Source organism: Oncorhynchus masou, chromosome 24 (assembly GCF_036934945.1).
Source record: "Oncorhynchus masou masou isolate Uvic2021 chromosome 24, UVic_Omas_1.1, whole genome shotgun sequence".
Classification (NCBI taxonomy): domain Eukaryota; kingdom Metazoa; phylum Chordata; class Actinopteri; order Salmoniformes; family Salmonidae; genus Oncorhynchus; species Oncorhynchus masou.
In genome coordinates, this window is record NC_088235.1 from 113,751,811 (window position 1) to 113,774,565 (window position 22,755).

The 22,755-nt window shown below is 46.4% G+C and overlaps 2 protein-coding genes across 2 annotated transcripts in view; both read left to right on the plus strand.

Annotated features, from left to right (window-relative positions):
- Positions 1-13,768, plus strand: part of LOC135513302 (solute carrier organic anion transporter family member 2A1-like) — a 76,918-nt gene extending 63,150 nt beyond the window's left edge. Inside the window, exons 9-14 of the mRNA XM_064936196.1 lie at positions 3,138-3,333; positions 6,430-6,577; positions 8,028-8,203; positions 8,959-9,023; positions 11,391-11,511; positions 12,473-13,768. Of these exons, the coding sequence (XP_064792268.1) occupies positions 3,138-3,333; positions 6,430-6,577; positions 8,028-8,203; positions 8,959-9,023; positions 11,391-11,511; positions 12,473-12,593 (827 nt within the window). The 3' untranslated portion in view covers positions 12,594-13,768. The remainder of the gene's footprint in view (positions 1-3,137; positions 3,334-6,429; positions 6,578-8,027; positions 8,204-8,958; positions 9,024-11,390; positions 11,512-12,472) is intronic.
- A 3,436-nt stretch (positions 13,769-17,204) lies between these two features.
- Positions 17,205-22,755, plus strand: part of rab6ba (RAB6B, member RAS oncogene family a) — a 204,090-nt gene continuing 198,539 nt past the window's right edge. Inside the window, exon 1 of the mRNA XM_064933248.1 lies at positions 17,205-17,464. Within this exon, the coding sequence (XP_064789320.1) occupies positions 17,395-17,464 (70 nt within the window). The 5' untranslated portion in view covers positions 17,205-17,394. The remainder of the gene's footprint in view (positions 17,465-22,755) is intronic.

Consider the following 22,755-nt stretch of genomic DNA (forward strand, 5'->3'; position numbering starts at 1 on the left):
TCTCGTCCTGTCTCAGCATTCATCTATGTGTATTTTCTGTGGGATCAGCAGTATAGACTGGGACAGAGGTGGCACTCCTAAGGTGGATCAAACCCGTCAAACTACCACGTGTTCACAGTATCTGTGTAGCATCAATGTTCGCCAGCCAGTTATCTAGCTACGCTACAAAAGCTAACGTTAGTAGTTTTGTGAGCTAGCTTTAGATTGGATCAATCTAGCTATTTTTGGAGGCTAAACAGAGCTCTGTGACGGAAGTTGTAGAATCTGTACTTTTGCACCACAAACATTTGTGAATAATCACCAGCAGTGGAAATAATATGCCAACATTACCGGACTAACAAACTGACTGACTAACCTTTCCAGGAACAGTATGCATTGGGTAGAAGCAGCAGATCATTTCATATTCTTTATCCTGTGCCAAACACATTTATTCAGTTGAGTCTACGTTATTAATGTTAGCTGCTGGCTACATGATTGCATCAATGTTAGCCAGCTAGCTATCTAGCTACGCTACTAAAGCTAACGTTAGTAGTTTTGTGAGCTAGCTTTAGATTAGATCAATCTAGCTAGTTTTAGAGGAAACTGATTTTATTAACACATACAGTGCCTTCAGAAAGTATTCATACCCCATGACGTATTCCACATTTTGTTGAAAGTTACTGCTCGGCTGAGGGACCTTACAGATAATTGTATGTGTGGGGTACAGAGATGAGGTAGTCGTTCAAAAAAAAAAAATCACGTTTAACACTATTATTGCTTCCAGAGTGAGTCCATTTTTACTCCTGAAATGATTTAGGATTGCAATAACAAAGGGGATGAATACTTAATTGACTCAAGACGTTTCAGCTTTTCATTTTGAAAACGTGATTACCAGTGGCTTGCGAAAGTATTCACCCCCTTGGCATTTTTCCTATTTTGTTTCCTTAAAAACTGTAATTATAATATAAATTATATTATAAAATTATACAATTTTTGGGGGGTTTGTATAATTTGATTTACATAACATACCTACCACTTTGAAGTTTGAAACAATTGTGAAACAACCAAGAAATAAGACAAAAAAAACAGAAAACTTGAGCGTGCATAACTATTCAACCCCCCCCCCCGAAAGTCAATACTTTCTAGAGCCTGCTTTTGCAGCAATTACAGCTGACAGTCTCTTGGGGTATGTCTCTATAAGCTTGGCACATCTAGCCACTGGGATTTTTGCCCATTCTTCAAGACAAAACTGCTCCAGCTCCTTCAAGTTGGATGGGTTCCGCTGGTGTACAGCAACCTTTAAGTCATACCACAGATTCTCAATTGGATTGAGTTCTGGGCTTTGACTAGGCCATTCCAAGACATTTAAATGTTTCTTCTTAAACCACTCAAGTGTTGCTTTAGCAGTATGCTTAGGGTCATTGTCCTGCTGGAAGACTGAAACAGATTTCCCTAAAAAAATATCCCTGTATTTAGCGCCATCCATCATTCCTTCAATTCTGACCAGTTTCCCAGTCCCTGCCGATGAAAAACAGCATGATGCTGCCACCACCATGCTTCACCGTAGGGATGCTGCCACCACCATGCTTCACTGTGGGGATGGTTTCTCGGGGTGATGAGAGGTGTTGGGTTTGTGCCAGACATAGTGTTTTCCTTGATGGCCAAAAAGCTACATTTTAGTCACATCTGACCAGAGTACCTTCTTCCATATGTTTGGGGAGTCTCCCACATGCCTTTTGGCGAACACCAAACGTGTTTGCTTATTTTTTTCTTTAAGCAATGGCTTTTTTTCTGACCACTTCTCTGTAAAGCCCAGCTCTGTGGAGTGTACGGCTTAAAGTGGTCCTATGGACAGATACTCCAATCTCCGCTGTGGAGCTCTGCAGCTCCTTCAGGGTTATCTTTGGTCTCTTTGTTGCCTCTCTGATTAATGCCCTCCTTGCCTGGTCTGTGAGTTTTGGTGGGCGGCCCTCTCTTGACAGGTTTGTTGTGGTGCCATATTCTTTCAATTTAAAAAAAATGGATTTAATGGTGCTCTGTGGGATGGTCAAAGTTTTGAATATTTTTTTATAACCCAACCCTGATCTGTACTTCTCCACAACTTTGTCCCTGACCCTGTTTTAGAGACCTCCTTGGTCTTCATAGTACCTCTTGCTTGGTGGTGCTTCTTGCTTGGTGGTGTTCCAGACTCTGAGTCCTTTCAGAACAGGTGTATATACACTGAGATTATGTGACAGATCATGTGACACTTAGATTGCACACAGGTGGACTTTATTTAACTAATTGTGTGACTTCTGAAGGTAATTGGTTGCCTTTTTAGGGGATTCATAGCAAAGGGGTTGAATACATACACACACCACTTTACAGGTTTTACATTTCACTTCACCAATTGGGACTATTTTGTGTATGTCCATTACATGAAATCCAAATCCATTGAAAACTCATATATTCAGTGTTTTTTTAACCAGGCAAGTCAGTTAAGAACAAATTATTATTTTCAATGACGGCCTAGGAACAGCGGGTTAACTGTCCTGTTCAGGGGCAGAACGACAGATTTGTTCCTTGTCAGCTCGGGGGTTTGAACTTGCAGCCTTCTGGTTAATAGTCCAACACTCTAACCACTAGGCTACCCTGCCCCCTCTACACTCTAACCACTAGGCTACCCTGCCCCCTCTACACTCTAACCACTAGGCTACCCTGCCTCCTCTACACTCTAACCACTAGGCTACCCTGCCTCCTCTACACTCTAACCACTAGGCTACCCTGCCACCTCTACACTCTAACCACTAGGCTACCCTGCCCCCTCTACACTCTAACCACTAGGCTACCCTGCCCCCTCTACACTCTAACCACTAGGCTACCCTGCCGCCAGTATCAGTCTCTGTAACATTCCACTCCTTGTACTCTGTGTCATGTACAATGTAATAGCTGATCATAGACTGGCAACCAGGCTAGTGTTTGTATGCCTGAGACAATTAAGTTGTTCGTATCTTTTTTTAAGACAAATCAGCTCGCTATGCACTCTTTCATACTATCTCTGTCTTTGTAGTTCTGTATGTAGAGATCGATTCAGATACAAAGAGACAGTATACAGATACATACTGTGGAGAAAGTATTTAAATCTATTCTGCTCTCAAAAATCTCGTCTTCTCCCTCAGGTGCGGTGAACCTTCCGTCCGTTGCCGTGGGGATGCTGGTGGGCGGAGTCATCATGAAGAGGACCGGTCTCTCTCTGAAGACCATCCCTCGTTTTTCTGTCGCCATGCTCACCATCTCTGTCCTCCTCATCATCCCTCTCTTCTTCATGGGCTGCCCCACACAGAGGGTGGCGGAGGTCAACTACACACCCCATGGGTGAGTCAGAGGAGGGATCTGCATCTTTGCCAAACAGTTACATATTCGGAGGGCCTTGTCCTGGTTGTTTGGACCATGTAGCACTGACCAATTGGGCCATGTAGCACTGGTTGATTGGGCTGTGTCCTGGTTGATTGGGCCGTGCCCTGGTTGATTGGGCCGTGCCCTGGTTGATTGGGCCGTGCCCTGGTTGATTGGGCCGTGTCCTGGTTGATTGGGCCGTGTCCTGGTTGATTGGGCCGTGTCCTGGTTGATTGGGCCGTGTCCTGGTTGATTGGGCCATGTAACCCTGGTTGATTGGGCCCTGTGCTGGCTGATTGGGCTGTTGTTGATGTGTATGTTAATTGTAGTTTGTCATTTTGGGGAGGCTGTGTTACTGTCTCTGTAGTTTGACAGTTGATATTTTGAAGGTGTTTAAATACATGGAGTTCTAGGGAGGTCATGAGGACTAGAAGACAGAAGCATTTAAATTATTTGTACCAAAAAAAAGAGTTTGTTGAAACACAAGCCCTATCAGGTACATTATTGTCCGGTCTTGAGGACAATTTACTTAATTTAACTTATCTTTTGATATTACACAAGCAAACATACGGAGCCTTGTGAACTTTGTAGAAGACACCGTTAATTAACTAGCCACTTGTGGACACTAAGACAAGGCTACTGTTTGGAGCTGTGCCACTGGTGAACCCAAACAACTAGAGATGTTGTTACTACAGTACAACACCAAACAGAGGCTAATGAACAACAGATAACATTAACAGGAACCCTGGTCTTTACCCATAACTTAACTCCACCCAGAGCTCTACTGAAGAACTTAACTCCACCCAGAGCTCTACTGAAGAACTTAACTCCACCCAGAGCTCTACTGATGAACTTAACTCCACCCAGAGCTCTACTGATGAACTTAACTCCACCCAGAGCTCTACTGAAGAACTTAACTCCACCCAGAGCTCTACTGAAGAACTTAACTCCACCCAGAGCTCTACTGAAGAACTTAACTCCACCCAGAGCTCTACTGATGAACTTAACTCCACCCAGAGCTCTACTGATGAACTTAACTCCACCCAGAGCTCTACTGAAGAACTTAACTCCACCCAGAGCTCTACTGAAGAACTTAACTCCACCCAGAGCTCTACTGATGAACTTAACTCCACCCAGAGCTCTACTGATGAACTTAACTCCACCCAGAGCTCTACTGAAGAACGTAACTCACCCAGAGCTCTACTGATGAACTTAACTCACCCAGAGCTCTACTGATGAACTTAACTCACCCAGAGCTCTACTGATGAACTTAACTCCACCCAGAGCTCTACTGATGAACTTAACTCCACCCAGAGCTCTACTGAAGAACGTAACTCACCCAGAGCTCTACTGATGAACTTAACTCACCCAGAGCTCTACTGATGAACTTAACTCCACCCAGAGCTCTACTGAAGAACTTAACTCCACCCAGAGCTCTACTGATGAACTTAACTCCACCCAGAGCTCTACTGATGAACTTAACTCCACCCAGAGCTCTACTGAAGAACGTAACTCACCCAGAGCTCTACTGATGAACTTAACTCACCCAGAGCTCTACTGATGAACTTAACTCACCCAGAGCTCTACTGATGAACTTAACTCCACCCAGAGCTCTACTGATGAACTTAACTCCAACTACTAACTAACCACCCAGAGCTCTACTGATGAACTTAACTCCACCCAGAGCTCTACTGATGAACTTGAACTCCACCCAGAGCTCTACTGAAGAACTTAACTCCACCCATAGCTCTACTGAAGAACTTAACTCCACCCAGAGCTCTACTGATGAACTTAACTCCACCCAGAGCTCTACTGATGAACTTAACTCCACCCAGAGCTCTACTGAAGAACTTAACTCCACCCAGAGCTCTACTGAAGAACTTAACTCCACCCAGAGCTCTACTGATGAACTTAACTCCACCCAGAGCTCTACTGATGAACTTAACTCCACCCAGAGCTCTACTGAAGAACGTAACTCACCCAGAGCTCTACTGATGTAACTCACCCAGAGCTCTAATGAACTAACTTAACTCACCCAGAGCTCTACTGATGAACTTAACTCACCCAGAGCTCTACTGATGAACTTAACTCCACCCAGAGCTCTACTGATGAACTTAACTCCACCCAGAGCTCTACTGAAGAACGTAACTCACCCAGAGCTCTACTGATGAACTTAACTCACCCAGAGCTCTACTGATGAACTTAACTCACCCAGAGCTCTACTGATGAACTTAACTCCACCCAGAGCTCTACTGATGAACGTAACTCACCCAGAGCTCTACTGATGAACTTAACTCCACCCAGAGCTCTACTGATGAACTTAACTCCACCCAGAGCTCTACTGATGAACTTAACTCCACCCAGAGCTCTACTGATGAACGTAACTCACCCAGAGCTCTACTGATGAACTTAACTCCACCCAGAGCTCTACTGATGAACTTAACTCCACCCAGAGCTCTACTGATGAACGTAACTCCACCCAGAGCTCTACTGATTAACTTAACTCCACCCAGAGCTCTACTGATTAACTTAACTCACCCAGAGCTCTACTGATGAACGTAACTCACCCAGAGCTCTACTGATGAACGTAACTCACCCAGAGCTCTACTGAAGAACGTAACTCACCCAGAGATCTACTGATGAACTTAACTCCACCCAGAGCTCTACTGATTAACTTAACTCCACCCAGAGCTCTACTGATGAACGCAACTCACCCAGAGCTCTACTGATGAACGTAACTCACCCAGAGCTCTACTGATGAACGTAACTCACCCAGAGCTCTACTGATGAACTTAACTCCACCCAGAACTCTGCAGTGATCTCATAACCCTTATATAAATATGGAAATGCCCTTTTCACACTATTGAGCTGAGCCGAGCTGAACCAAGCCTAGCTAGCCTTGTACTCATCTGGCCTGCTTAGACATTCACCACAGTTCCTGGAACCTTGCAGGAAAGGTCCATATGAAAAGACAATATCTGAGCCAGCTCAGCACAATAATGTGGATATCGGGTACAACTCTATTGTGACACACTAAACCATTCTCTAAACATCTTCTCCCCCCCCCCCCTACAGGTTTCTGGCCACCTGTTATTCCAACTGCTCCTGTCCTGCTTACTCCTTTAACCCAGTGTGTGGATCTGACAACACTGAGTACCTGTCTCCCTGCCACGCAGGCTGCAAAGAGTACACCAAAGACCCCAAGAACAAATTCAGGGTTCTGGTAGGTGGCCATTTAATCTCAGGTTTCTGATGAGTGCACATTTATCCGCTTTGATTTGCATAAAAGATACGTCAGAATGAAGTTAGGGAAGTAGTATGACATAACTGAACAAATGGTAATGTTACAGATGTAGGGTCTTAATTTGATCATCCAGTACTTAAGTCATTTTTTTGGGGTAACTGTACTTTACTTTACTATATATATTTTTGACAACTTTAATTTCACTACATTCCTAAAGAAAATAATGTACTTTTTTACTCCGTACATTTTCCCCTGACACCCAAAAGTACTCGTTACATTTTGAATGTTTAGCAGGACAGGAATAAGGTCTAATTCACACACGTATCAAGAGAACATCCCTGGTCATCTCTACTGCCTCTGATCCGGAGGACTCACTAAACACATACTTTGTTTGTAAATGATGTCTGAGTGTTGAAGTGTGCCCCCGGCTATCCGTAAATTAAGAAAACAAGAAATGGTGCCATCTTTATTGCTTAATATAATGAATTTTAAATGATTTATACTTTAACGTTTGATACTTAAGTATATTAAAAATCAAAAACTTTTTGACTTTTACTCAAGTAGTATTTTACTGGGTGACTTTCACTTTGAGTAATTTTCTATTAAGGTATCTTTACTTTTACTCGAGTATGTTTCCACCACCGATTGTAGCGTATTCAAGGTTTATAAAACCGTCTAAAGTTTCCACTTAAAAATGTCAGACTTGATTTGCCTTAACAAAAAAATGCATCAAACCCCTTACAAAAATGTCCATTAATTATAATCCACAAAATAATTCAAATTTTCCTGTTACCGCCATGTCCTGGTATTCTCCTACTGTAAGAAACTGGTCAAATTAAGATCCTACATCTGTACGGTCTAAATCTTCAACCGTTTAAACTGATTAAACCCAGTTTAGGAGAGTGTATTGGTCAGCAAGGCAGTCAGACACATAGCGCTATGTGTCTGACTGTGTGCTACAGTCTCTACCTACAGTACAGCTACACGGTATGGATGGTTAACAATCAATGGGCCAGTCCAATCCATCTGTAATCGGCCCTGGGACACAGGAAGTGTTTTAAGTGGAGTTAAACCACTTGTAGATGTTGCAGTAGTAGTGTAATCTATAAGCAGGAGTACTGTGGCAAGGCTACTAGTTATATTGACTCGACTTGGTGTATATAATAGTCACTGCATGGCCATTATGTTGACTAGTTGAATTAGTTAAACTTCAAGTCAGACCAAGAGTTAACTGTAGTTAATTAATTACAGTACTTTCAAATCAGTATAGGTTATCAATCGTTCACAATTTAGCCGTTGTCTTAATGAAAACAAGTCATTTTGTACATTTTACTTCTTGAATCTGAGAAATGTATGGCATACTTGTATGTGTTGTCTATCTTTATATATTGACACTGGTGTCTTCTGTGCTCTTCTTCTTCTGGAGTAGAAGTACACAGACTGTATCTGCATAGCTTACAGCCAGGGTAGTGGTGGGGGTACTGCCCGCCCCGGTCCTTGCCCCAACCAATGTCCTCACTTCCTGCTTCCTGTCATGTTCCTCATCTCTCTGGCTGGGTTGATCGCCTCCCTAACACACAACCCCATCTATATGATGGTCCTCAGGTAACCTCCCCAACACACAACCCCATCTATATGATGGTCCTCAGGTAACCTCCCTAACACACAACTCCATCTATATGATGGTCCTTCCTCCCTAACACACAACTCCATCTATATGATGGTCCTCCCTCCCTAACACACAACCCCATCTATATGATGGTCCTCCCTCCCTAACACACAACCCCATCTATATGATGGTCCTCCCTCCCTAACACACAACCCCATCTATATGATGGTCCTCCCTCCCTAACACACAACCCCATCTATATGATGGTCCTCCCTCCCTAACACACAACCCCATCTATATGATGGTCCTCAGGTAACCTCTCTAACACACAACCCCATCTATATGATGGTCCTCCCTCCCTAACACACAACCCTATCTATATGGTGAAATATATTTGGATTTGTTAAACACTTTTTTGGTTACTTCATGATTCCATATGTGTTATTTCATAGTTTTCATGTCTTCACTATTATTCTACAATGTAGAAAATAGTAAAAATAAAGAAAAACCCTTGAATGAGTAGGTGTGTCTAAACCTTTGACTGGTAGTGAATATGATGGTCCTCAGCTAAATAATGGCTGGATAAAGTGTCATTTAATTTAATTGTTCATTATAATTTGATTTGATGTGAAATACTCCTCATGAGTACCACAAAGTCCATAGAGAAGAAAACAATGAACATTTAAACTAAAGCATCATTTTAATAATAAAAAAAAATGTAATCTATCTTACTTTGCTTGAATTGTTTCAGAACTGTTCCCCATGAAGATAAATCCTTTGCCATAGGAGTCCAGTTTTTGCTCATGAGAGTACTTGGTAAGTATACTCTTTTATCTTCTTCATATAGACAGATGTTCCTAAAGCAATACACAATAGAATACAATGACATATCAAATCCACCGCTCCAGGATATGACCCGTCTTCAAGGATATGACCCGTCTTCTAGGATATGACCCGTCTTCAAGGATATGACCCGTCTTCTAGGATATGACCCGTCTTCAAGGATATGACCCGTCTTCAAGGATATGACCCGTCTTCTAGGATATGACCCGTCTTCTAGGATATGACCCGTCTTCTAGGATATGACCCGTCTTCTAGGATATGACCCGTCTTCCAGGATATGACACGTCTTCTAGGATATGACCCGTCTTCTAGGATATGACCCGTCTTCTAGGATATGACCCGTCTTCCAGGATATGACCCGTCTTCTAGGATATGACCCGTCTTCTAGGATATGACCCGTCTTCCAGGATATGACCCGTCTTCCAGGATATGACCCGCCTTCTAGGATATGACCCGCCTTCCAGGATATGACCCGCCTTCTAGGATATGACCCGTCTTCCAGGATATGACCCGCCTTCTAGGATATGACACGCCTTCTAGGATATGACCCGCCTTCTAGGATATGACCCGCCTTCTAGGATATGACCCGCCTTCCAGGATATGACCCGTCTTCTAGGATATGACCCGCCTTCCAGGATATGACCCGCCTTCCAGGATATGACCCGTCTGCTAGGATATGACCCGCCTTCTAGGGTATGACCCGCCTTCTAGGGTATGACCCGCCTTCTAGGATATGACCCGCCTTCCAGGATATGACACGCCTTCTAGGATATGACCCGCCTTCTAGGATATGACCCGCCTTCTAGGATATGACCCGTCTTCCAGGATATGACCAGTCTTCTAGGATATGACCCGTCTTCTAGGATATGACCCGTCTTCTAGGATATGACCCGTCTTCCAGGATATGACCCGTCTTCTAGGATATGACCCGTCTTCTTGGATATGACCCGTCTTCCAGGATATGACCCATCTTCTAGGATATGACCCGTCTTCTAGGATATGACCCGTCTTCCAGGATATGACCCGTCTTCCAGGATATGACCCGTCTTCGAGGATATGACCCGTCTTCCAGGATATGACCCGTCTTCTAGGATATGACCCGTCTTCTAGGATATGACCCTTCTTCTAGGATATGACCCGTCTTCTAGGATATGACCCGTCTGCTAGGATATGACCCGTCTGCTAGGATATGACCCGTCTTCTAGTATATGACCCGTCTTCTAGGATATGACCCGTCTTCCAGGATATGACCCGTCTTCCAGGATATGACCCGTCTTCCAGGATATGACCCGTCTTCTAGGATATGACCCGTCTTCTAGGATATGACCCGTCTTCTAGGATATGACCCGTCTTCCAGGATATGACCCGTCTTCCAGGATATGACCCGTCTTCCAGGATATGACCCGTCTTCTAGGATATGACCCGTCTTCCAGGATATGACCCGTCTTCCAGGATATGACCCGTCTTCTAGGATTTGACCCGTCTTCTAGGATATGACCCGTCTTCTAGGATATGACCCGTCTTCCAGGATATGACCCGTCTTCCAGGATATGACCCGTCTTCTAGGATATGACCCGTCTTCCAGGATATGACCCGTCTTCCAGGATATGACCCGTCTTCCAGGATATGACCCGTCTTCCAGGATATGACCCGTCTTCTAGGATATGACCCGTCTTCTAGGATATGACCCATCTTCCAGGATATGACCCGTCTTCTAGGATATGACCCGTCTTCCAGGATATGACCCGTCTTCTAGGATATGACCCGTCTTCTAGGATATGACCCGTCTTCTAGGATATGACCCGTCTTCTAGGATATGACCCGTCTTCCAGGATATGACCCGTCTTCTAGGATATGACCCTGCCTTATCATCCGTCAATGCAGTGTTACAGTGCCCTCTAGTGGATTACAACTATATTGAAATGCCGTTATTTTCTATGAACAGTGTTAATGTTTAGAGTTATTATAGAGTCTTATTGTATTATAATAGCCTGGTTACCAGCCCTATTCCGCATGGCCATCCTCAGCTCCTGTATATAATGTTATGTATTGTGTGATCCTCCTCTATTCTAGCCTGGTTACCAGCCCCAGCCCTGTTCCGCATGGCCATCCTCAGCTCCTGTATATAATGTTATGTATTGTGTGATCCTCCTCTATTCTAGCCTGGTTACCAGCCCCAGCCCTGTTCGGCATGACCATCGACAGCTCCTGTATATAATGTTATGTATTGTGTGATCCTCCTCTATTCTAGCCTGGTTACCAGCCCCAGCCCTGTTCGGCATGACCATCGACAGCTCCTGTATATAACGTTATGTATTGTGTGATCCTCCTCTATTCTAGCCTGGTTACCAGCCCCAGCCCTGTTCGGCATTGTCATCGACAGCTCCTGTATTTGGTGGAAACATGCCTGTGGCAACCGGCTGGGCTGTGGTTACTATGACAATAACATCCTGAGGAACAGGTAAGAATGCAACTATTGTCATGCCTCGTTTATACAAGTGAGGATGATTCATTCATTAATGTATGGGTTGATTGATTGGTGGTTGGTTGGTTGATTGATTGGTTGATTGATTGGTGATTGGTTGGTTGACTGGAGTGGTTGATTGATTGATTGGTTGATTGATTGGTGATTGGTTGGTTGGTTGACTGGATTGGTTGACTGATTGGTTGTTTGGATTGGTTTACTGGATTGGTTGACTGATTGGTTGGTTGACTGGATTGGTTGACTGGTTGGTTGGTTGACTGGATTGGTTGACTGATTGGTTGATTGATTGGTTGGTTGACTGGATTGGTTGACTGGATTGGTTGACTGGATTGGTTGACTGGTTGGTTGGTTGCCTGGTTTGGTTGACTGATTGGTTGGTTGACTGGATTGGTTGACTGATTGGTTGATTGATTGGTTGGTTGACTGGATTGGTTGACTGGATTGGTTGACTGATTGGTTGATTGATTGGTTGGTTGACTGGATTGGTTGATTGATTTCCCTGCAGGTACCTGGGCCTGCAGGTGGGAATGTGATATTTACAGTCATGCTATAAACTAGCTCTAACCCTCCTGCCTTATCGTATCTCTGCAGGTACCTGGGCCTGCAGGTGGGAATGTGATATTTACAGTCATGCTATAAACTAGCTCTAACCCTCCTGCCTTTATCGTATCTCTGCAGGTACCTGGGCCTGCAGGTGGGAATGTGATATTTACAGTCATGCTATAAACTAGCTCTAACCCTCCTGCCTTATCGTATCTCTGCAGGTACCTGGGCCTGCAGGAGGGAATGTGATATTTACAGTCATGCTATAAACTAGCTCTAACCCTCCTGCCTTATCGTATCTCTGCAGGTACCTGGGCCTGCAGGTGGGAATGTGATATTTACAGTCATGCTATAAACTAGCTCTAACCCTCCTGCCTTTATCGTATCTCTGCAGGTACCTGGGCCTGCAGGTGGGCTTCAAGGTGATGGGGATCTTCCTGCTTGGTGTGGTGGGCTGGAAGGTCCTGAGGACCAGGGAGTACAGCCTGGAGAAGAGGCCTGATGGACCACTCTGATCTGGGATACGACTGACCTCCTGGCTCCCTACTCCGTCCTCTCTCCCGTCTCACTTTAAAGAGTAGTCTCAGGTCCACTACTGTTCCTTTCAACGGTCTGCTGAGGTGTTCTGTCTGAATGTGCCCCTCCTTTACCCACCTGATCCACCTCACCTGTCTCACATGAGAGAAGTGACTCACCTATCAACTGCCAACTGCCACCATAGAATGTTTCAACGGTCTGCTTAAAGTATTCTCAAACCCAGCTGATCCTCCTGTTAGAGTAGCCTCAGCACTGTTCTCAAACCCAGCTGATCCTCCTGTTAGAGTAGCCTCAGCACTGTTCTCAAACCCTGCTGATCCTCCTGTTAGAGTAGCCTCAGCACTGTTCTCAAACCCTGCTGATCCTCCTGTTAGAGTAGCCTCAGCACTGTTCTCAAACCCTGCTGATCCTCCCGTTAGAGTAGCCTCAGCACTGTTCTCAAACCCAGCTGATCCTCCTGTTAGAGTAGCCTCAGCACTGTTCTCAAACCCTGCTGATCCTCCCGTTAGAGTAGCCTCAGCACTGTTCTCAAACCCAGCTGATCCTCCTGTTAGAGTAGCCTCAGCACTGCTCTCAAACCCTGCTGATCCTCCTGTTAGAGTAGCCTCAGCACTGTTCTCAAACCCTGCTGATCCTCCTGTTAGAGTAGCCTCAGCACTGTTCTCAAACCCAGCTGATCCTCCTGTTAGAGTAGCCTCAGCACTGTTCTCAAACCCTGCTGATCCTCCCGTTAGTAACCTCAGCACTGAAGGACACTCCAGCCCTGGTAAGGGTACTATAACCCTCATACAGGACACTATAGCTCCCCTTCGACTATCCTACACAATCTCCACACGGGGAAGGGGGTCAGTATCCCAACACGGGGAAGGTGGTTCGCAGCAGGGTAGCCTAGTGGTTAGAGCGTTGGACTAGTAACCGAAAGGTTGCAAGTTCGAATCCCCGAGCTGACAAGGTACAAATCTGTCGTTCTGCCCCTGAACAGGCAGTTAACCCACTGTTCCTCGGCCGTCATTGAAAATAAGAATTTGTTCTTAACTGACTTGCCTGGTTAAATAAAGGTAAAATAAATAAATAAAATAAAAAGTGGTTCAATATCCCTCCACGGGGAAGGGGGTCAGTAACCTTACATGGGGAAGGGGGTCAGTAACCTTACATGGGGAAGGGGGTCAGGGGGTCAGTAACCTTACTTGGGGAAGGGGGTCAGTATCACTACATGGGGAAGGGGGTCAGTATCCCTACATGGGGAAGGGGGTCAGTATCCCTACTTGGGGAAGGGGGTCAGTATCCCTACTTGGGGAAGGGGGTCAGTATCCCTACATGGGGAAGGGGGTCAGTATCCCTACATGGGGATGGGGGTCAGGGGGTCAGTATCCCTACATGGGGAAGGGGGTCAGGGGGTCAGTATCCCTACATGGGGAAGGGGGTCAGGGGGTCAGTATCCCTACATGGTCAGGGGGTCAGGGGGTCAGTATCCCTACATGGGGGAAGGGGGTCAGGGGGTCAGTATCCCTACATGGGGAAGGGGGTCAGTATCCCTACATGGGGAAGGGGTCAGTATCCCTACATGGGGAAGGGGGTCAGGGGGTCAGTATCCCTACATGGGGAAGGGGGTCAGTATCCCTACATGGGGAAGGGGGTCAGGGGGTCAGTATCCTTACATGGGGAAGGGGGTCAGTATCCCTACATGGGGGAAGGGGGTCAGTATCCCTACATGGGGGAAGGGGGTCAGTATCCCTACATGGGGAAGGGGGGTCAGTATCCCTACATGGGGAAGGGGGTCAGTATCCCTACATGGGGAAGGGGGTCAGGGGGTCAGTATCCCTACATGGGGAAGGGGGTCAGGGGGTCAGTATCCTTACATGGGGAAGGGGGTCAGTATCCCTACATGGGGAAGGGGGTCAGTATCCCTACTTGGGGAAGGGGGTCAGTATCCCTACTTGGGGAAGGGGGTCAGTATCCCTACTTGGGGAAGGGGGTCAGTATCCCTACATGGGGAAGGGGGTCAGTATCCCTACATGGGGAAGGGGGTCAGGGGGTCAGTATCCCTACATGGGGAAGGGGGTCAGGGGGTCAGTATCCCTACATGGTCAGGGGGTCAGTATCCCTACATGGGGGAAGGGGGTCAGGGGGTCAGTATCCTTACATGGGGAAGGGGGTCAGTATCCCTACATGGGGGAAGGGGGTCAGTATCCCTACATGGGGAAGGGGGGTCAGTATCCCTACATGGGGAAGGGGGTCAGGGGGTCAGTATCCCTACATGGGGAAGGGGGTCAGTATCCCTACTTGGGGAAGGGGTTCAGTATCCTTACATGGGGAAGGGGGTCAGTATCCCTACATGGGGAAGGGGGTCAGTATCCCTACATGGGGAAGGGGGTCAGTATCCCTACTTGGGGAAGGGGGTCAGTATCCCTACTTGGGGAAGGGGGTCAGTATCCCTACTTGGGGAAGGGGGTCAGTATCCCTACATGGGGAAGGGGGTCAGTATCCCTACATGGGGAAGGGGGTCAGGGGGTCAGTATCCCTACATGGGAAGGGGGTCAGGGGGTCAGTATCCCTACATGGGGAAGGGGTCAGGGGTCAGTATCCCTACATGGGGGAAGGGGGTCAGTATCCCTACATGGGGAAGGGGGTCCGACTTGGGGAAGGGGGTCAGTATCCCTACATGGGGAAGGGGGTCAGTATCCCTACATGGGGAAGGGGGTCAGTATCCCTACATGGGGAAGGGGGTCAGGGGGTCAGTATCCCTACATGGGAAGGGGGTCAGGGGGTCAGTATCCCTACATGGGGAAGGGGGTCAGGGGGTCAGTATCCCTACATGGGGGAAGGGGGTCAGTATCCCTACATGGGGAAGGGGGTCCGACTTGGGGAAGGGGGTCAGTATCCCTACATGGGGAAGGGGGTCAGTATCCCTACATGGGGAAGGGGGTCAGGGGGTCAGTATCCCTACATGGGGAAGGGGTCAGGGGGTCAGTATCCCTACATGGGGGAAGGGGTCAGGGGTCAGTATCCCTACATGGGGAAGGGGGTCAGTATCCCTACATGGGGAAGGGGGTCAGTATCCCTACATGGGGAAGGGGGTCAGTATCCCTACATGGGGAAGGGGGTCAGTATCCCTGCATGGGGAAGTGGGGTCAGTATCCCTACATGGGGAAGGGGGTCAGGGGGTCAGTATCCCTACATGGGGGAAGGGGTCAGGGGGTCAGGATCCCTACATGGGGAAGGGGGTCAGTATCCCTTCATGGGGAAGGGGGTCAGTATCCCTACATGGGGAAGGGGGTCAGTATCCCTACATGGGGAAGGGGGTCAGGGGGTCAGTATCCCTACATGGGGAAGGGGGTCAGGGGGTCAGTATCGCTACATGGGGAAGGGGGTCAGTATCCCAGCATGGGGGAAGGGGGGTCAGTATCCCTACATGGGGAAGGGGGTCAGTATCCCTACATGGGGAAGGGGGTCAGTATCCCTACATGGGGAAGGGGGGTCAGTATCCCTACATGGGGGAAGGGGGTCAGTATCCCTACATGGGGAAGGGGGGTCAGTATCCCTACATGGGGAAGGGGGGTCAGTATCCCTACATGGGGAAGGGGGGTCAGTATCCCTACATGGGGAAGGGGGGTCAGTATCCCTACATGGGGAAGGGGGGTCAGTATCCCTACATGGGGAAGGGGGGAAGGGGGTCAGGGGGTCAGTATCCCTACATGGGGAAGGGGGTCAGGGGGTCAGTATCCTTACATGGGGAAGGGGGTCAGTATCCCTACATGGGGAAGGGGGTCAGTATCCCTACATGGGGAAGGGGGTCAGTATCCCTACATGGGGAAGGGGGTCAGTAAAAGGTGTTGATTTTAGATCATTTTGAAGGACGAAACATTGTCTTTGGGTGCACAATGAAAACTGTACACTTGCTGTTATCCCAGGGATGTTGTTCATTCAGGTTTCTAGTTGCAGTAGACAACAAAGTTAAAGCTAGCTTAATATTTAAGTTTGTCTTTAACACAGAGGCATTTTGGTGAGTAACATTATAGAGACTTTTGTATGAGATGTTTAAAAACGTTTTTTTTTTACACAGAATAGTAATTTTATATGATCAATATCTCATCAGCTTTAATCACAATAATATGCTATGCATCAAATATCAATTGCACTGTTTAAATAATTGTTTACTTGTTGAAATAAAATGCCAATACAATATGGTTAGTTTTGGATAATCTTAGTTTGCGTGCCTTATATGCAGCAATAAATACTTGTAACTTCTGTACATAATAAAAATGTTTGTTAATATTGTCTAATTGTTATATTGTGTTGGAAAAGTTAAGAATGGGGGAAAAAGGGATTGTCTGTCTGTATGTCTGTCTGTCTGTAAGTTATCATCATGGGTTACTCAAGTACTAGAGAGGGAGCCAGAGGTAAAGGATGATGTTTGAAGCTGAGTATGCCTTGTGGTCTAACTAATCTAAAATGTAGCGCACAAGAGTTTAAATTAAATTAAAAAAAAGTGGAAAGATTCCCTTTACTTCCGTTTCGCATGACGTCATGTGCCAGAGCAGGAAGGGAGGGGGCGGCAGACAAACAGAGCGAGGAGAGAGCAAACCGCGCATGCGCAGATTGCCGTTGAAGCGGACAGGAGGCGATCCAGTCAGTAGCGCTTCCATCGCGGAGAGAGCAGATTGAACGGGTTGAGGCGTCGCTTTTCAGTTTCACATCCATCATCAGCACCACAACCCCCGGACCACTGGGGAACAAGCGTTTAATTCTCCTACTCTTTTACAAATTTTCCCCAAAAACATGTCTATGGGTAGTGACTTTGGGAACCCTTTAAGGAAATTCAAACTGGTCTTTCTGGGGGAGCAAAGCGGTAAGTCATTCAGAATCGTCGGGAGAAGTTCTGTTCCGGTTGGGGATGACATTAAGCTGACTGTATGCACCTGCTTGGTGTTCACTGTTATACGTTAAGTTTAAATGATCTCTTGATCTATAGGCTTCCTGTACACATTTCTCTTAGTAACAACATATACTACATATTCTATGGGAAAATGTCAAGCAAGTTTTTCTTATGTTTTATCTGTTGAAAATAGTTCAGACGACAACCCCAGTATGAAGTGTTTACAATGTCCGTCTATGGATTTAATTGTTAGGCCTATTTTTTGTTTGATTATACTTTACGCACAACAGGAGCAAAACATTATGATTATTTTTTTGCAGTCCAGTGTCACAACAATTCACGTTTTATAACGCTAATATAATTGTAGCTTGTCACCGATATGTAGGCTACAATTGCTATCTCAAATGGATGGTGTTTATGCGATGATATTGTTTCAAACGCGAGTGCTGTGGTTTAAAAGAGATAAGTGAATTAATTAATTATTCTGTGTATGGCTGAGACACACCCAGGTTGCCAGTGTCTGTCGGTGGGAGAACTTGTGTAGCTGCAGTCTCTCTGCCACTGTATTCTCTCTCTCTCTCTCTCTCTCTCTCTCTCTCTCTCTCTCTCTCTCTACCTCCAGACGATGACTAAGTCATTTGGTAATTTGCATAGTGAAGTGCGCTGGAAAATGTGGTCTAGTATCAAATATATGATCCCAATGAAGGGTTATTATGAATAGATAGACTGATGACCAACTTATCCCTGGCTTATCTTGGCTCAGTTTGTCCCTAAAGGCTCCACTACTCTACACCATTTTATGAGACTTGTTTCATCTCTTCATGTAGGTTCATAGGGTGTGTGGAGAAGTCAAGAGGTTTGTTTTCAGAGGGAGACAGAGGGAGGGGAGGGGGGTTGGAGAGAAATGGAGAGGGAGGGAGTGAGAGAGAAGGATGGAGAGGGAGGGAGACAGAGGGAGGGGAGGGGGGTTGGAGAGAAATGGAGAGGGAGGGAGAGAAAGAGATCAAATCAAAATCAGATCAAATTTTATTGGTCACATACACGTGTTTAACAGATGTTATTGCGAATGTAGCGAAATGCTTGATGGAGATGGAAAGGGAGGGAGTGAGAAGGATGGAGAGGGAGGGAGGGAGAGAGAAGGATGGAGAGTGAGGGAGTGAGAGAGAAGGATGGAGAGGGAGGGAGGGAGAGAGAAGGATGGAGAGGGAGGGAGTGAGAGAGAAGGATGGAGAGGGAGGGAGGGAGAGAGAAGGATGGAGAGGGAGGGAGGGAGAGGGAGGGAGTGAGAGAGAAGGATGGAGAGGGAGGGAGAGAGAGAGAAGGATGGAGAGGGAGGGAGAGAGAGAGAAGGATGTAGAGGGAGGGAGAGAAGGATGAGAGGGAGGGAAGGATGGAGAGGGAGAGAGTGAGAAAGAAGGATGGAGAGGGAGGGACTGAGAAGGATGGAGGGAGGGAGAGAGAGAGAAGAATGAGAGGCAGGGAGTGAGAGAGAAGGATGGAGAAGGAGGGAGAGAGAAGGATGGAGAGGGAGGGAGAGAGAGAAGGATGGAGAGGGAGGGAGAGAGAAGGATGGAGAGGGAGGGAGAGAGAAGGATGAGAGGGAGGGAGAGAGATAAGGATGGAGAGGGAGGGAGAGAGAGAAGGATGAGAGGGAGGGAGAGAGAAGGATGGAGAGGGAGGGAGGGAGAGAGAAGGATGAGAGGGAGGGAGAGAGAGAAGGATGGAGAGGGAGGGAGAGAGAAGGATGAGAGGGAGGGTGAGAGAAGGATGAGAGGGAGGGTGAGAGAAGGATGGAGAGGGAGGGAGAGAGAAGGATGAAAGGGAGGGTGAGAGAAGGATGGAGAGGGAGAGAGAGAGAGGGAGGGAGGGAGAGAGAAGGATGGAGAGGCAGAGATAGACAGATGTGGTTCAGATTCAGTGGGGTCTGAAATGATTGACCCCCTTGATAAAGATGATAAATAATGACTGTACATAATATATTATTAAAATACTGAGCTATATTGTATGCTCGAAAAATCTGGGAAGTTTCATTGTTTTATACTAATACAATCGCTCAGAGAAAGAGATTTTTCTTCTCAAAAAGGTAGGGGTCAAAATGATGGACACCCTTAAAGATTATTATAAATTAAGTCGTCAAAAGTGTAGTATTTGGTCCCATATTCATAGCATGCAATGACTACATCAAGCTTGTGACTCTGCAAACGTGTTTGATGCATTTGCAGTTTGTTTTGGTTGTGTTTCAGATTGTTAAGGGCCCAATAGAAATGAATGGTAAATCATGTGCCATTTTGGAGTCACTTGTATTGTTTTTGGGCTAAACTGTCCTGGAACTTGGTGAAGTTCATGATGCCGTTGAACGTAACAGTCGAAATCATGGGGTAAACGACAGTAAAACAGAGCAGATTCACTTTGGGTCCAGTCTCCTTCCTAGCAGACAGACAGTATCTAGTTTGGGTCCAGTCTCCTTCCTAGCAGACAGACAGTATCTAGTTTGGATCCAGTCTCCTTCCTAGCAGACAGACAGTATCTAGTTTGGATCCAGTCTCCTTCCTAGCAGACAGACAGTATCTAGTTTGGATCCAGTCTCCTTCCTTGCAGACAGACAGTATCTAGTTTAGATCCAGTCTCCTTCCTAGTAGACAGACAGTATCTAGTTTGGATCCAGTCTCCTTCCTCGCAGACAGACAGTATCTAGTTTGGATCCAGTCTCCTTCCTAGCAGACAGACAGTATCTAGTTTGGATCCAGTCTCCTTCCTAGCAGACAGACAGTATCTAGTTTGGATCCAGTCTCCTTCCTAGCAGACAGACAGTATCTAGTTTGGATCCAGTCTCCTTCCTAGCAGACAGACAGTATCTAGTTTGGATCCAGTCTCCTTCCTAGCAGACAGACAATATCTAGTTTGGATCCAGTCTCCTTCCTAGCAGACAGACAGTATCTAGTTTGGATCCAGTCTCCTTCCTAGCAGACAGACAGTATCTAGTTTGGATCCAGTCTCCTTCCTAGCAGACAGACAGTATCTAGTTTGGATCCAGTCTCCTTCCTAGCAGACAGACAGTATCTAGTTTGGATCCAGTCTCCTTCCTAGCAGACAGACAGTATCTAGTTTGGATCCAGTCTCCTTCCTAGCAGACAGACAGTATCTAGTTTGGATCCAGTCTCCTTCCTAGCAGACAGACAGTATCTAGTTTGGATCCAGTCTCCTTCCTAGCAGACAGACAGTATCTAGTTTGGATCCAGTCTCCTTCCTAGCAGACAGACAGTATCTAGTTTGGATCCAGTCTCCTTACTAGCAGACCGACAGTATCTAGTTTGGATCCAGTCTCCTTCCTAGCAGACAGACAGTATCTAGTTTGGATCCAGTCTCCTTCCTAGCCGACAGACAGTATCTAGTTTGGATCCAGTCTCCTTCCTAGCAGACAGACAGTATCTAGTTTGGATCCAGTCTCCTTCCTAGCAGACAGACAGTATCTAGTTTGGATCCAGTCTCCTTCCTAGCAGACAGACAGTATCTAGTTTGGATCCAGTCTCCTTACTAGCAGACAGACAGTATCTAGTTTGGATCCAGTCTCCTTCCTAGCAGACAGACAGTATCTAGTTTGGATCCAGTCTCCTTCCTAGCAGACAGACAGTATCTAGTTTGGATCCAGTCTCCTTCCTAGCAGACAGACAGTATCTAGTTTGGATCCAGTCTCCTTCCTAACAGACAGACAGTATCTAGTTTAGATCCAGTCTCCTCCCTAGCAGACAGACAGTATCTAGTTTGGATCCAGTCTCCTTCCTAGCAGACAGACAGTATCTAGTTTGGATCCAGTCTCCTTCCTAGCAGACAGACAGTATCTAGTTTGGATCCAGTCTCCTTCCTAGCCGACAGACAGTATCTAGTTTGGATCCAGTCTCCTTCCTAGCAGACAGACAGTATCTAGTTTGGGTCCAGTCTCCTTCCTAACAGACAGACAGTATCTAGTTTGGATCCAGTCTCCTTCCTAGCAGACAGACAGTATCTAGTTTGGATCCAGTCTCCTTCCTAGCAGACAGACAGTATCTAGTTTGGATCCAGTCTCCTTCCTTGCAGACAGACAGTATCTAGTTTAGATCCAGTCTCCTTCCTAGCAGACAGACAGTATCTAGTTTGGATCCAGTCTCCTTCCTCGCAGACAGACAGTATCTAGTTTGGATCCAGTCTCCTTCCTAGCAGACAGACAGTATCTAGTTTGGATCCAGTCTCCTTCCTAGCAGACAGACAGTATCTAGTTTGGATCCAGTCTCCTTCCTAGCAGACAGACAGTATCTAGTTTGGATCCAGTCTCCTTCCTAGCAGACAGACAGTATCTAGTTTGGATCCAGTCTCCTTCCTAGCAGACAGACAGTATCTAGTTTGGATCCAGTCTCCTTCCTAGCAGACAGACAGTATCTAGTTTGGATCCAGTCTCCTTCCTAGCAGACAGACAGTATCTAGTTTGGATCCAGTCTCCTTCCTAGCAGACAGACAGTATCTAGTTTGGATCCAGTCTCCTTCCTAGCAGACAGACAGTATCTAGTTTGGATCCAGTCTCCTTCTAGCAGACAGACAGTATCTAGTTTGGATCCAGTCTCCTTCCTAGCAGACAGACAGTATCTAGTTTGGATCCAGTCTCCTTCCTAGCAGACAGACAGTATCTAGTTTGGATCCAGTCTCCTTCCTAGCAGACAGACAGTATCTAGTTTGGATCCAGTCTCCTTCCTAGCAGACAGACAGTATCTAGTTTGGATCCAGTCTCCTTCCTAGCAGACAGACAGTATCTAGTTTGGATCCAGTCTCCTTCCTAGCAGACAGACAGTATCTAGTTTGGATCCAGTCTCCTTCCTAGCAGACAGACAGTATCTAGTTTGGATCCAGTCTCCTTCCTAGCAGACAGACAGTATCTAGTTTGGATCCAGTCTCCTTCCTAGCAGACAGACAGTATCTAGTTTGGATCCAGTCTCCTTCCTAGCAGACAGACAGTATCTAGTTTGGATCCAGTCTCCTTCCTAGCAGACAGACAGTATCTAGTTTGGATCCAGTCTCCTTCCTAACAGACAGACAGTATCTAGTTTAGATCCAGTCTCCTCCCTAGCAGACAGACAGTATCTAGTTTGGATCCAGTCTCCTTCCTAGCAGACAGACAGTATCTAGTTTGGATCCAGTCTCCTTCCTAGCAGACAGACAGTATCTAGTTTGGATCCAGTCTCCTTCCTAGCCGACAGACAGTATCTAGTTTGGATCCAGTCTCCTTCCTAGCAGAC